Raw genomic sequence first — 12,566 nt, 5'->3', positions numbered from 1 at the left:
CCACTCACACTTTCCCAGCCAGCTCTGTGTGCTCTGTTCCACTCTTGATTCACATGACTGGTGTTACTGTGACACTTTGGGGTCATTCGTTACGAAACAATAGTAACTGGAACAGCTAAGATGGCCCAAGCCCTGGACCCACCCCCCTCCCCAGCCCCACCCCCCAAACCTTGTTCCTTCCTTTCTCTGGCATTCACAGAGTCACAGGAGCTTCCCGCACTGGCTGTCCATCTGACGAGGTGACTTTTGCAGCTATCCAAGGCCAACTATCTGTCCTCCTAGATCCAGGCTTGAGTTGGCCAAGTCCCAGTAGGCTGATGGTCCCAGGGGCATCTCTAGGGACCACTGTTGGCCACTGGGCAGGAAAAGTAGTGGGGGAGTCTGTGTGGGAAGATAAGTGTATTTTCCAGTCCAGACACTGGGCTGCAGCCTTGGTGGGGGGTGGGGGGATGGTCTTTCTCACGTCTGGCTCCCATGACAGCATTCCACAACATTCAGACAGTGTCCCTCCGGGGCCTGCCAGGTGCTGTCTGTGCACAGGCCCCTCCCAACCTCTGACAGGGGGGTGGCACCTGCACTTGCACCCTGCCCCTCAGCATTCCACAGGCACATGGGTCCCTGAATATCAGAGACACCATAGACCATGACCAGCAACCCCATCCTCCTGTTCCCTCCTCTCCTGCCAAGGGACAACAGGCTGTGGACTCAGGCAGCCAGGACCAGAGTTGCCATGTGACCAGGCTAGAGTCATTGCAGGGTCTCTCCTGGAGCATGGGAGTTGGGTCCTGAGATGATAAAGTGGCAGAGGCTAGGGCTGGAGGAACCCAGGATTCAGTATAGAGAAGAAGGAAGCAGATGACCAGGACCCTAATCTTAACCCTGAGGGGGCATCTTTCATTTTTACAGGCCAGCGGACCAAGACACCTTCCTTCGGCTCTTGGTGCTGGGCAGTTGGAGCATCCCCCCAACACCTGATGCATGACAGCACCTCCCCCGAGGTCTGGGCATTGTCAACATCTTTCTCCATTATTGAATGTTGACACCTCTCCACGCTGGGGAAGCCATGTCTCCCCAATTCTGTGTGGTAACAGAGCTTCCCACCCTGTCTGCCTGTGATGCCACCTCCCTGTGGGCTTCCATGGGTGCTTCTCTCTCCAGTCTCCTTGGACCACTACTCTCTGGAGAGGTATGCTTTGCTCTCCTGCTGGTCACATCCAGACTAGTTTCTTCTTCACCAAAAAAAGTCCCAGCTTTGAACCTCATCTTATTAACAGATCTCATCTTGTGAAGTCCACTGCAACCCTGCGGGGGGGGGGCCTCCCCATACCTTCTGAAGGTTCACTCCTGATTCCCTGTCACTTTCTCCAGCGGCTCCTGTCACAGTCCTTGTTGACTTCCAAATTCACACGGTTGATCTTCTGGACTTCCTGGCCTCCATGGGGCATCCTAGTGTAGAGTTGGCAACTAAGCTTCCAATCCTAAGTGCTGGGTGTAGACTGTAGCCGTAATATTCCCATCCACCCTGGAGGACACGCCCACCAGGAAGCCCCGCCCACAGGGCACAGGTCAGCATCTGCAGTACAATATCCTGCTGCTTTCCCAGTGTAACCTGGGGTCCTGCCTCCTCCCTCCACACTCTCAGCCTCTTGTCTCAGGTTCTGCCTCCCGCTTCTCCTTGTGCCTTTCAGTCCTGTGGAACTTGGGGAACAAGTCTTCACTCTAATCTTTCTATCCACACAACTGGAGCACTCTCTGCCCAGTGGTGGAGCCTGACTGAGGCACCAGCCTCCTCTGAATCTGACTATTCTCAGTTCTCAGACCAGATTCTGCCATCGTCCTTGACCCTCAGAGTTCACTCCCAGTGCTGCTCTGGCAGGTCCTACAGTGGCTCTATCTCCCTGATGTATACAAACACCTACTTCTGACCTATTGCTTTTCCACCACTGGCTGCAAGCCGCCACCAGCTTCGGCCTGGAATTTTGTAGTTCTTTGCCATGGCAAGGCAGCCAGTCTTGGAGCCGAGTGCTCAATGGGGGCAGGTGGACAGGAGAGGAGATTAGAGGGTCAGCAGAGTGGTCAGAAGAACAAGCCTAAGCTCCTATCTTCTCTCGGAAGCTTATGGGAAGCCATGGGAGAGAAGGTTGTGTGTAGATCACTCTGGCCCTTGGCTCCACCACAGATTATGGGGTCAGGATAGAAGCACAGCCACTCGGCTGTATCCATAGCAGCCTCAGTGGACGAGGGCGCATAGATATAAGTGAGGTCATGGATATTCTTGGGAGTTTTTTGTTGTTGCTACTGCTGTTAGATGGCTGAAGGGCTTAAAAATAAAAGCAAGTGTATTAAACGATATAGATACTGTTTTAAAAGTTTTAGGAAGTTTAAGTTAGTTTGTAAATGAAACCAAATATTAACCAAAGACCCCTTTATAAGTAGCCATTGTAACTTCATAAATAGGATATTCAGGTTTTTGTCTAGAACATATGTATTTTGTGATCATGTTGTTAGGTGCATACAAATTAAAAATAATTTCATTTTATCAGTGAGCTCAACCTTTTATTGTTATGCAACCTTCTGTATCTAGTAATGCTTTGACTATAAGGTTTCTTTGTTAATCTGTTAGTGAAACTGTTAATACGGTCACATCTGCTTCCCTTTAGTTAACATTACGCAGTAGGTTTCTTTTCTCCTTTTACTTTCAGTTTCCTGTACCTTTATATTTCATATTATTTATGTCTTCTGTAAGCTGTGTAAAATCAGATTATTTTTAATCAGGCTGACAATCCTGGTCATTTAGTCCCCCTGGATTTCAGACCTCTGCTCTTTAGAACTGTGAGGGAATACATTTCTGTTGTTTTAAGCCACCCAGTTTGTGGTGGCTTAAAAGCCTCCAAGACACAGAGACATGCTTCCAGGGCTATTGTTTTGCCTGCCGAAAGCCTTTGCATCTAGTTCCTCTTGTCCAAAGCAGGTGATATTCAATAAAGTAATAAAAGAAAATAAAGGTTCTATTACTATATATACCATATTTTTGTTATCTTTTTAAAATTTTTTATTACTTAAAATTTTTTTGAATTGTTGTTTCATTCCCTTATCTTTGTGCCATATTTAATAATGGTCACCTAGGGACTTTCCTGGTGGTCCAGTGGTTAAGACTTAGTGCTTCCAATGCAAGGGGCATGGGTTTGACCCCTAATCAGGGAACTAAGATCCTGCTGGCTGCATGCCATGCCCGAAAAAAACAAAACAAAACAAAACAAAAAACAGAATCAAAATAATGGTTTTTTGAAGAAGACAGGGATTTTCACATTCTGTAATATTTGTTTTGTTTGTGGCTTTCTTTTTATAATACTAATATTATTTATGCAAGGAATGAGTCAAGTTAGAAATTTAGAATAATATAAACAATATTTAAACTGTTTTATGCATGTTAACAACTTTGGTGCCTTATGATTATTTGGGGGGAATTGATGGAATGATTAATTCATATGAAAACAATTTGGTTTTCCCCATTCCTTTTATTTATTTAAAATTTGTTTATTTAGTTTAAAATTTATTTTTAAAATATTTAATTATTTTTAGGTATTTATTTTTATTTTATTTATTTATTTTGGCTCCATCTTGTGGGATCTTAGTTTCCCAACCAGGGATGGAACCTGTGCTCCTGAAGTGAAAGTATGAAGTCCTAACCACTGGACTGCCAGGGAATTCCCTAAGTATTTATTTTTATTTTTAGCTAACATATGCCTGAGATGTGCTGTTTGTAATAGTAAAAATGTGGGAACAACCAATATTTATTTAAAAATATGAGACTGGTTAACTAAATTACACTTTATTCTATAATGGACTTTGTTGCTATGGGCAACAAATGCACATATGCAGCCATTAAAACAACTTGCATAAAAATATGAGGGCTTACAAATAGCTGAGAAAAGAAGAGAAGCTAAAGGCAAAGGAGAAAAGGAAAGATATACCCATCTGAATGCAGAGTTCCAGCGACTATCAAGGAGAGATAAGAAAGCCTTCCTCAGTGATCAATGCAAAGAAAACAATAGAATAAGAAAGACTAGAGATCTCTTCAAGAAAATTAGAGATATCAAGGGAATATGTCATGCAAAGATGGGCACAATAAAGGGCAGAAATGGTATGGATCTAACAGAAGCAGCAAAAGAGGTGGCAAGAATACAGAGAAGAACTATATAAAAAAGATCTTCATGACCCAGATAACCACGATGATGGTGTGATCACTCACTTAGAGCCAGAGATCCTGGAATGCAAAGTCAAGTGGGCCTTAGGAAGCATCACTATGAACAAAGCTAGTGTAGGCGATGGAATTCCAGTTCAGCTATTTCAAATCCTAAGACATGATGCTGTGAAAGTGCTGCACTCAATATGCCAGCAAATTTGGAAAACTCAGTAGTGGCCACAAAACTGGAAAAGGTCAGTTTTCATTCCAATCCCAAAGAAAGGCAATGCCAAAGAACGCTCAAACTACCACACATTTGCACTCATTTTCTCACACACTAGCAAAGGAATGGTCAAAATTCTCCAAGCCAGGCATCAACGGTACAGGAATCAAGAACTTCCAGATGTTCCAGGAGTTGGTGATGGACAGGGAGGCCTGGCGTGGTGCAGTCTTTGAGTCATGGGGTCTCAAAGAGTCCAACACGACTGAGCGACTGAACTGAACTGTGAATGAAGCAGGGTACAAAATGTTGAGAGTAGCAGGAGGATTTTTTTTTTCAATTTTCTTTTTTATTGAGGTGAAGCTCATGTAACATAAACTTAACCATTTTATAGTATATAATCCAGTGGCATTTAGTATATTTAGTCCAACCATCACCTCTATCTAGTTATGAAACATTTTTATTATTCCCAAAGGAGGCCTTAGCTCCATGAAGTGTCTCTCCTCATGCCTCCTCCCCGCAGCTCTTGGCAATTACTAAGGTATTTTCAGTCTCTATGGACTTGCCTCTTGTGGACATTTCATATCAGTCGAATCACATGCTTTGTGTCCTGTGTCTGTTATTTGTCACTGAGCTCCATTCACACCGCAGCCTGTGTCAGTGCTCCATCCTTGGTTATGGCTGAGGAGCATTCTACTATAAGGAGGCACCACACTTTGTGCCTCCAGCTGCTGATGGGTTTGGTTCCACCCCCCATTTCAACCATTCTATGACTAGAGCTGCTGTTAACATTTGGGTGTGAGCATTTGTTTGAACACCTGTTGTCAGTTCTGTGGGCATACCCTAGTTGTGGAATTGCTGGGTCATATGAAAATTCTATTTAACCTTTTGAGGAATGACTAGACTGTTTTCCGCAGTGGCTACATCATTTCACAATCCCATCAGCAATGTATGAAGATTCCATTTTTTTGACATCTTCACCAACACTTATTATTCACTTTTTAATTATTATTATATTCATGCTAGGGGGTGTGACACAGTACATCTGGTTTTGATTTGCATTTCCCTGGTTCCCATCATTTCCAAAGATGTTGAACATCTTTTCATGTGGCTCTTGGCCATTTATGTATTTTCTATTTTAAAATGTCTATTTAAGTCATTTGCCCAACTTTTAATTGAGTTGCTTATCTTTTAGTTGTTAAGTTGTAAAAGTTCCTTATATGTTGCAGATACTAGACTCTTATCTGACACATGGATTGCAAATATTTTCCCCCATTTTGTGTAGTATTTTCACTTTCTCAAGAGTGTCCATGAGTTCATTTTTATAGAAAAGATACATTCTTTTTCATTAAAACAATCTGAACATATATTGTCATAAACACAAAGTGATTATCTCTGAATAGATTGTCAATGTTTTGTTATTTTGGAATTAACCCTGGCAATATTTTTCAAGGTTAGTAATTTCACAAATTGGTAAATGGAAAGTGAAAGTTTCTAATTCTTAGCTCATGTTATTATGATGTGTGTGCATCTTGGAAAGGACCCAAGGTGTGGAACATGCAGGGATTTCTGAACACTCAATCCTAGAGGTGGGAGTGCTATCACAGTCCCAGACCCAGCTGGTCAGGTGGAAAGCCCCCCTGCCCAGCCCACCTCAGTTCCTCGGGTCATCATCATCGGCATTGTTTTGTTTCTGTTTCTCACTCTGGGGCTGTCCTGGGAAAAGGAAACCGAAACTGAAGCTGAATTAGCCTATGTAACTCTGACGTGGTTTGCTCAGGCTATTAAAGGGCTGAGCTGCCAGGGCTGAAGAGAGCCGAGAGCAGAGAGGCAGCCGCAGCCAACCAGTGTCTGCAGAGAGCCTGGCACCAGAACCCACGGCCATGGTGAGTGGTGAGGCGGGTTTGACAGGTGGGGCTCTGTATTCCCCTGCCTGGTGGCATCTCCCAGGGGAAGAATGCCTACTATGCACAGGCAGGTAGAGCTACTCAAAGCATCCGGTTCCCTAAGTGTGAGGGGAGGGACAGGGCTCTTTCTAAAATCAGGGTCTGGGTCCTGAAAGGTGGCTTCTGCCCAGCCGCCAACTCTGAGATCCCTTGGGATCAGCACAGGGCAGGGGGGTATTTTATTGGAGAGTTGACATGAAGATTGTGGGTAGTAGCTCTTCTGCTCCCTTGCACTCTCCAGTGCCTGGGGTCCCCATCTCCGTGGGTGGGAAGGGTGGAGAGGAGGGAGCTGCATCCCCGGGGTCTGACACTCGTCCCACTGCCAGTGCTACACGTGCAGTAGTCCCAGGACTTCTGAATCTGTGTGATGCCCACAGGGCGGGGACCTGACGGTGAAGATGCTAGGGGGCCAGGAGATCCTGGTGCCTCTGAGGGACTCCATGACGGTATCCGAGCTGAAGCAGTTCATCGCCCAGAAGATCAATGTGCCTGCTTTCCAGCAGCGCCTGGCCCACCTTGACAGCAGGGAGGTGCTGCAGGAAGGGGTGCCCCTTGTCCTCCAGGGCCTGAGAGCTGGCAGCACCGTCCTGCTGGTGGTGCAGAACTGCATCTCCATCCTGGTGAGGAACGACAAGGGTCGCAGCAGCCCCTATGAGGTCCAGCTGAAGCAGACTGTGGCTGAGCTCAAGCAGCAGGTGTGCCAAAAGGAGCGTGTACAAGCAGACCAGTTCTGGCTGTCTTTTGAAGGGAGGCCCATGGATGATGAGCACCCGCTGGAGGAATACGGCCTCATGAAGGGGTGCACCGTGTTCATGAATCTACGTCTTCGGGGTGGGTAGGGAAGGGCCAGGAGGGCCTTAGGGAGGGCTCCCCATGCAGCGCAGTGAATAAAGTTGTAGCAAAGCCAAATGTGAAGTGTTCATTCCACCCTGGCCAGCACCCCATGTCATCAGCCCTCCATTCGGCACCCTTCTGGTGAGATTGGGGGAAGGGTGGAGGAGGGAGTGGGTGAGGGGACTCAGGGTCACTGAGTGGTCACCAGGCTAGGGTGGCCAAGTTAAGGGACAAACCCTGTGGGATCAAAATGGTGACCCTCTGGAGAAACTGAAGATGTGTCCCCACCTCTTTGGGAAATTAACTTCTAGAGAAATAAAAAGAGGCAGGTCTGTTGAAGCCCATCCCTGTCTTCCGGTTGAGCCTCAGTCAGCCCTGCACAACTGGTCTCCACCTTCACAGCTGGGTCAGCAGATAGCAGAGGGAGGGAAAAGGCCTGGCTGGGTCCCAAAGGCCACACAGTGAGTGTCCCTGGAAGCGGTGAGGGGCTGAGTCCCTAGGGCCTGCCTTGGCCAGTGGTAAGGGAGGTTCCCCCACACCAGCTGGAGGCTGAGGGCCTCCAGGACCCATCAGAATACACTGTCCAGCCTTCATTGGTCTGGAGGGAATTGGGGACTGGGCCTTGGGCACACACATCACCATTAGGGTGAGCTGCTCCTTCAGAGTTCACATCATGGAAGGGCCATAGCCAGCAGGTGAGGGGGCACCCAGGATGGGGGTTCCTGTTGTTCACATGGATGGGAGGGGAACAAACTACACCTGCTTCCACACTAGATGCTTCTTTCTGTGCCAGTTTCCCAAGTGAGTCAGCCTTGGACAGAATGCGGTGGGCAGGGAGGGGGACACAGAACCTATACCTCTTGGGCCAAAGTCCATGACTCTGGGGACACTCAGATCTCAGCTTTCGGACTCTTCAGGGGCATTTGGCTGGAGACCCAGACCCCTTCTTTCTGATCTGTGGGAGTTTGCATCTGAGCTGGGGGACCCCCAGGTCTGGCTTGCCTGTGACACTTATGTAGACACGCAGGTGTGTGTGTGTGTGTGTGTGTGTGTGTGTGTGTGTGTGTAGGGGGACTCCTGGCTCTAGCCTCATTTCCTGGGCCCCCACCCTCACCTCTTTGTCATACTGTAACTTAACAAGTGTGAGCACGCCCTCTCGGTGACACCCTCCTTTCTTGAATCCCCTCAGCAGGGTCTGGGCGAGGTAGGGTCCTTCTCCAAGATGCCTCTGGGCTGCTCACCCTTCATGGCCTCTGGCTCAGAGATCTGTGGTTGGCTTGGATGAGGGGGTGTGCAGCAGACTCAGCCCTGGAGGAACAGAAGGGATCTCCTCTCCTCCCATTCCCACCATCTTCAGCTAAGTCGGGCTCTAATTTGCACACTCTGGATCTCAGTTTACCCCCTGGACCCAGCGGGAATGGTTGGAGAAGTAGCGGGAATGGTTGGAGAAGAGCCTTGGGGGAGCTGGGAAGGGGGCGTGGCTGGCCGTCCATCGCTGCTGCTATTCCCACCTCAGTCAACAGGGGGAGCCCGCAGCCCTGCAGAGGGCCGGGAGCCGACCCGGGATCGCGAGGTGGGCGGGGCTGCGCTTCGCTGCGACCAATCGCCGCAGCTCCCAGCCCGCATTGGTCCCCGGTGGCCGGTGGTCCCGGGCGGCCGAGCTTCCGTCCCCAGTTCCTGTGAGGGGCTAGGGTCCCCCGTCAGGTTCCTCTCGCCGGGGGAGGGGCGCAGCCCTTTAGGGCGCGAGGGGCCGCAGGGCCTCGGATCTGGCAGCCCCTTCTTGCGGCCAGGGAGCCCCCGCCGCCCCAGCCCTGGCGCAGCCTGGAGCCCCTTGGAAGTCCCGTCACGTCGTCTCCAGATTATGCATTAACCCGATTTCAGCCGCATTTCCTGGCGGGGGGGCGGGGGGGTGGAACGTCCGCGCGAACGGGGGAGGGGCGTCCGTGGGAGTGCGCCACAGCAGGGAGAGCACCCTCGAGCCCGCCCCAACCCCGCCCCTCGGCCTGGCCAGGCCCACCACCCACCTTGGCCAAACCTAGACCGGCCCCCTCCCTCCCCCAGCCAGGCCTCCGCCCGGCGCCGCTTTCCCGGCGCTTTGTTCGCGGCTGCCGCGGGTCGCAGGGCGCCGGGAGGGCCGGGGGCGGGCGGGCCGGGGGGGTGGGGGGTGGGGGCTGGAAGGGGGTGGTGCTGCCCCAAGGCCCGCCCCCGCACCGCCCGCGCTCCCGCCACCTCCCCCGAGCTGCGTCCCGTCCTGTCCAGTCCAGTCCCCGGCGCGGCCCGGTCCGTGCGCTTGCTCCGGCCGCCTTCCGCCGTCCTCTGCCCGCGCCATGGCCAGCTTTCGGCCGTTCAGCCGGGCCCTGCTGCAGCCTTTGCTGCTGCTCCTGGTGGTGGCCGTGCGCGCCCTGCCCAGCGCCGACGGGACGTGCCCCGAACGCGCGCTGGAGCGGCGCGAGGAGGAGGCGAACGTGGTGCTCACCGGCACCGTGGAGGAGATCCTCAACGTGGACCCGGTGCAGCACACATACTCGTGCAAGGTGGGCCCCCTGGGGACCCCCGGGACCCTGAGCCCCTTCAGACCCTTCTAGAAGCCCTGGTTGGGGGCCCTTCCCCCGCGATCCCGGACCCCTAGCCCGGAGGTCTTCCCGTCGCGATGCCGGCCGCGCGCTGAGACCCCCGTCCCGGGACGTGGGAACGAGCCCCAGACGTTCCGCAGCACCAGCTCCGGCTCCTGCTCCCTTAGCGACCGCCGACCCCCGGTGGGAGGGGTGGGGGGCGTGTGCGGGTCTGAGAAAACTCGCGAGCGCCGGAGGGAAAGTTCCTGCGGTGCCGCTGCAGTCCCGCTCGCGGTGCCCGGGCCCTGGAGACCCGATAGTGTCTGCTCCTTCACCCCAAACCCACTCCCTTACTGGAAACAAGTGCGCCCCGCCCCCCGGAGAATGTTCGGCTACCGCGCCCCCTCCCCACCGGCCAAAGGAAAGGGGACGAGGGGAGGTGACGCTTTCTGCTTGGGATGGAGGTGGTGATTTGGCCTGTGGTCAGTGCTGTCGCCCTCTCCGCAGAGGTGAGAATGGGTGGTCCGGAGAGAGAGGAGGGGTGCACACCTAATCTCCCAACCGCGGGGGTCCTGGTGGGGCTTGCTGCAGTGATGGGTGTGGGGCCAGAGCAGAGAAGTGGGCGGGGCCGTTGCTGAGCCTCAAGTGCGGGGGGTGCAGGGCAGGTGCCCCATCCGCTCCTGGGAGAGCTGTATCTCCCCTGGCCTTAGGGAGAGGGGCCTTGCCTGGCCTCTCCTTCAGTTGAATCTGGGAGCTCCCGGGGTAGGTCTGGTGGTTTTTTTCCCACAATCTGTTCCTAGGGAGGACTGAAGGGACCCAGGCCCCTGCCCCTCTCTGGCCCCTAAAACCACCTCCCTGACCAGAAATCGGATCATTCCTCTTCCTTGGAGATGGGGAGGGGTGGCAGCTCCTTTCAGACTGGCCTGTGCTGACTACAGCTGGGATCCCCCGCCAGGCCCCCTCCCCTCCACCACAGCCAGGGCACTTTGCCAAGTCCCTGCAGGATTTTCCCGACTTCCTCCCCGCTGCTCCTGGGTGTGGCTGGGGTGGGGGGAGGCGATGAAAGCCGCCCAGCTCTCCCCTGCTGGTTATTGGCCTTCCAGAGCCTACTCTGTATCTAGGCATGGGGGGCGGGGGAAGAGCTGGCAGCCCCACCATCCCTGGGCCACTGGAGGGTGGAGGGAGTCCCTGTAGATTTTGCAGACCCAAGGCTCCCAGCAGGGGTGGCCAGGTGGACGGGCCACTGTTGTCTTTCACTCCTCTTTCCAGAAGTCCCGGCCCCCATAGATCCTGAAGAAAGGGGTGTTTTTTCTCAGGGACAGCATTCCCGGGCAGTCCCCATGGGCCTATTCCTTTAGGGCAGCTCATTCTGCCTGCAGTGCCTGTGGCCCTCCTGCCCCCACTGCCAGTAGTCTGTGGGCACCCCAGGGCTTGGTTTGTCTGAGCAGGTGCCCTCAGGGCCCCAAGAGCAGAGTGTGGAGGGTGGGGCTGCCCTGTGCTGCCCAAACTTGATTTTGTGGTTCACAGGCTGCCTTGGCAGCACTCACTGTAGGAGCCTTGCAGGAGGAGGGGTCTTTCACCTCCTGGCTGGACCGTGTCTTAGCCCACCCACAGGGCTGCATGGAGCCAAGCTGGACAGGAGCCTTGAGCTCAGAGCCCGTCACCTTGAAACTTCATCATCCATGTTAGTTGCTCCTGACTCTTTCCAGAGGTGGGCCCAAGTACTGGGTGGGTTGACAGGGAGAGTAAGGTGTGGAAGGCTGTGAGGTGTGACATTTAGAACTGGGGTGGCTGGGGTCATCTAAACCTGAGGGTTAGGGAGCTGCTTCTTGAGGGAAGGGGTGTGTTCTCAGGCCAGGTATCCTGGAGTATAACAAGGGCAGTGGCGTCTGTCATGTGTGTGTGCTTCCCTGCAGCTTCCTCCTGGGGGGTTGGGGCACTGACTCCACATATCTGCCCAGGGTTTGGGTATACTCCGGACATCTGGCCTGAGCAAATGAGGTGGGAAAAGAAGGAAAAGTCCAGGCACCAGTCTGGTGTCTGCCTCTGGCCTCTGTGGCCATCTCCCCCGCTCCACCCAGTTAGAAGAGAACCGCCGACAATTGAACACCCCCTCATGTCCACCCTAGGTTCGGGTCTGGCGGTACCTGAAGGGCAAAGATGTGGTGGCCCAGGAAAGCCTGCTGGACGGAGGCAACAAAGTGGTGATTGGCGGCTTCGGAGACCCCCTCATCTGTGACAACCAGGTGTCCACTGGAGACACCAGGATCTTCTTTGTGAACCCTGCCCCGCCATACCTGTGGCCCGCCCACAAGAATGAGCTGATGCTAAACTCCAGCCTCATGCGCATCACCCTGCGGAACCTGGAGGAGGTCGAGCACTGTGTGGAAGGTGTGTGTGGGGCCGAGCAGAGCAGGTGCCTTGGGGGCAGAAGGGAGCTTGTCCTAGGCTAGGGCACATGGCATCTTGTGGTCCGACCTCCTTTTCTGGGTCCTGGCTCCCTGGTTTCCTGGCCACCTCAGCTCCAGACTCTTAACATAAGCAGCACTCCCCACCCTGGCCCTAGTGTTGCCACTATCTGTCATCTTGGAGTCTCAGACCTGCAAAGGGATAGGCCTCCCATTCTTCCCTCCGCCTCCCCAGCTCTGCACGCCCCTTCCTGGAGTTCCCTGTTCTAGGAAAGAGGCTGGAACCAGGTGAACGAACACCAGTTGTTTGTGTTCTGCAGAAGCCCGAACACATGTCTAGACGGGGCCCAGATGTTGAGCCTTTGGGGTGGGGCTTAAAGATTGTGCTGGAGGGGAGGCTACCCTGTTATGTGTTCCCAG

At 52.9% G+C, this 12,566-nt stretch overlaps 2 protein-coding genes across 3 annotated transcripts in view; both read left to right on the top strand.

The window, feature by feature from the left end:
- The first annotated feature begins 6,110 nt into the window (after positions 1-6,110).
- On the top strand, positions 6,111-7,261 carry ISG15 (ISG15 ubiquitin like modifier). Its single transcript, XM_019976941.2, has 2 exons — positions 6,111-6,292; positions 6,730-7,261. Exons 1-2 carry the CDS (start codon positions 6,290-6,292, stop codon positions 7,189-7,191), a joined length of 465 nt encoding a protein of 154 aa, XP_019832500.1. The 5' UTR covers positions 6,111-6,289; the 3' UTR covers positions 7,192-7,261.
- Positions 7,262-9,375: 2,114 nt separating this feature from the next.
- The window catches only part of AGRN (agrin), a 39,321-nt gene continuing 36,130 nt past the window's right edge, over positions 9,376-12,566 (top strand). Inside the window, exons 1-2 of one of the 2 annotated variants that reach the window (XM_070768427.1) lie at positions 9,376-9,720; positions 11,868-12,129. In XM_070768427.1, coding sequence (XP_070624528.1) covers positions 9,514-9,720; positions 11,868-12,129 — 469 coding nt within the window. In that variant the 5' untranslated portion in view covers positions 9,376-9,513. The remainder of the gene's footprint in view (positions 9,721-11,867; positions 12,130-12,566) is intronic. The other variant, XM_019976354.2, reaches the window with a different exon arrangement.

Source organism: Bos indicus, chromosome 16 (assembly GCF_029378745.1).
Source record: "Bos indicus isolate NIAB-ARS_2022 breed Sahiwal x Tharparkar chromosome 16, NIAB-ARS_B.indTharparkar_mat_pri_1.0, whole genome shotgun sequence".
In the NCBI taxonomy this organism is placed as follows: domain Eukaryota; kingdom Metazoa; phylum Chordata; class Mammalia; order Artiodactyla; family Bovidae; genus Bos; species Bos indicus.
This window is presented reverse-complemented; position numbering and strand designations above follow the sequence as displayed.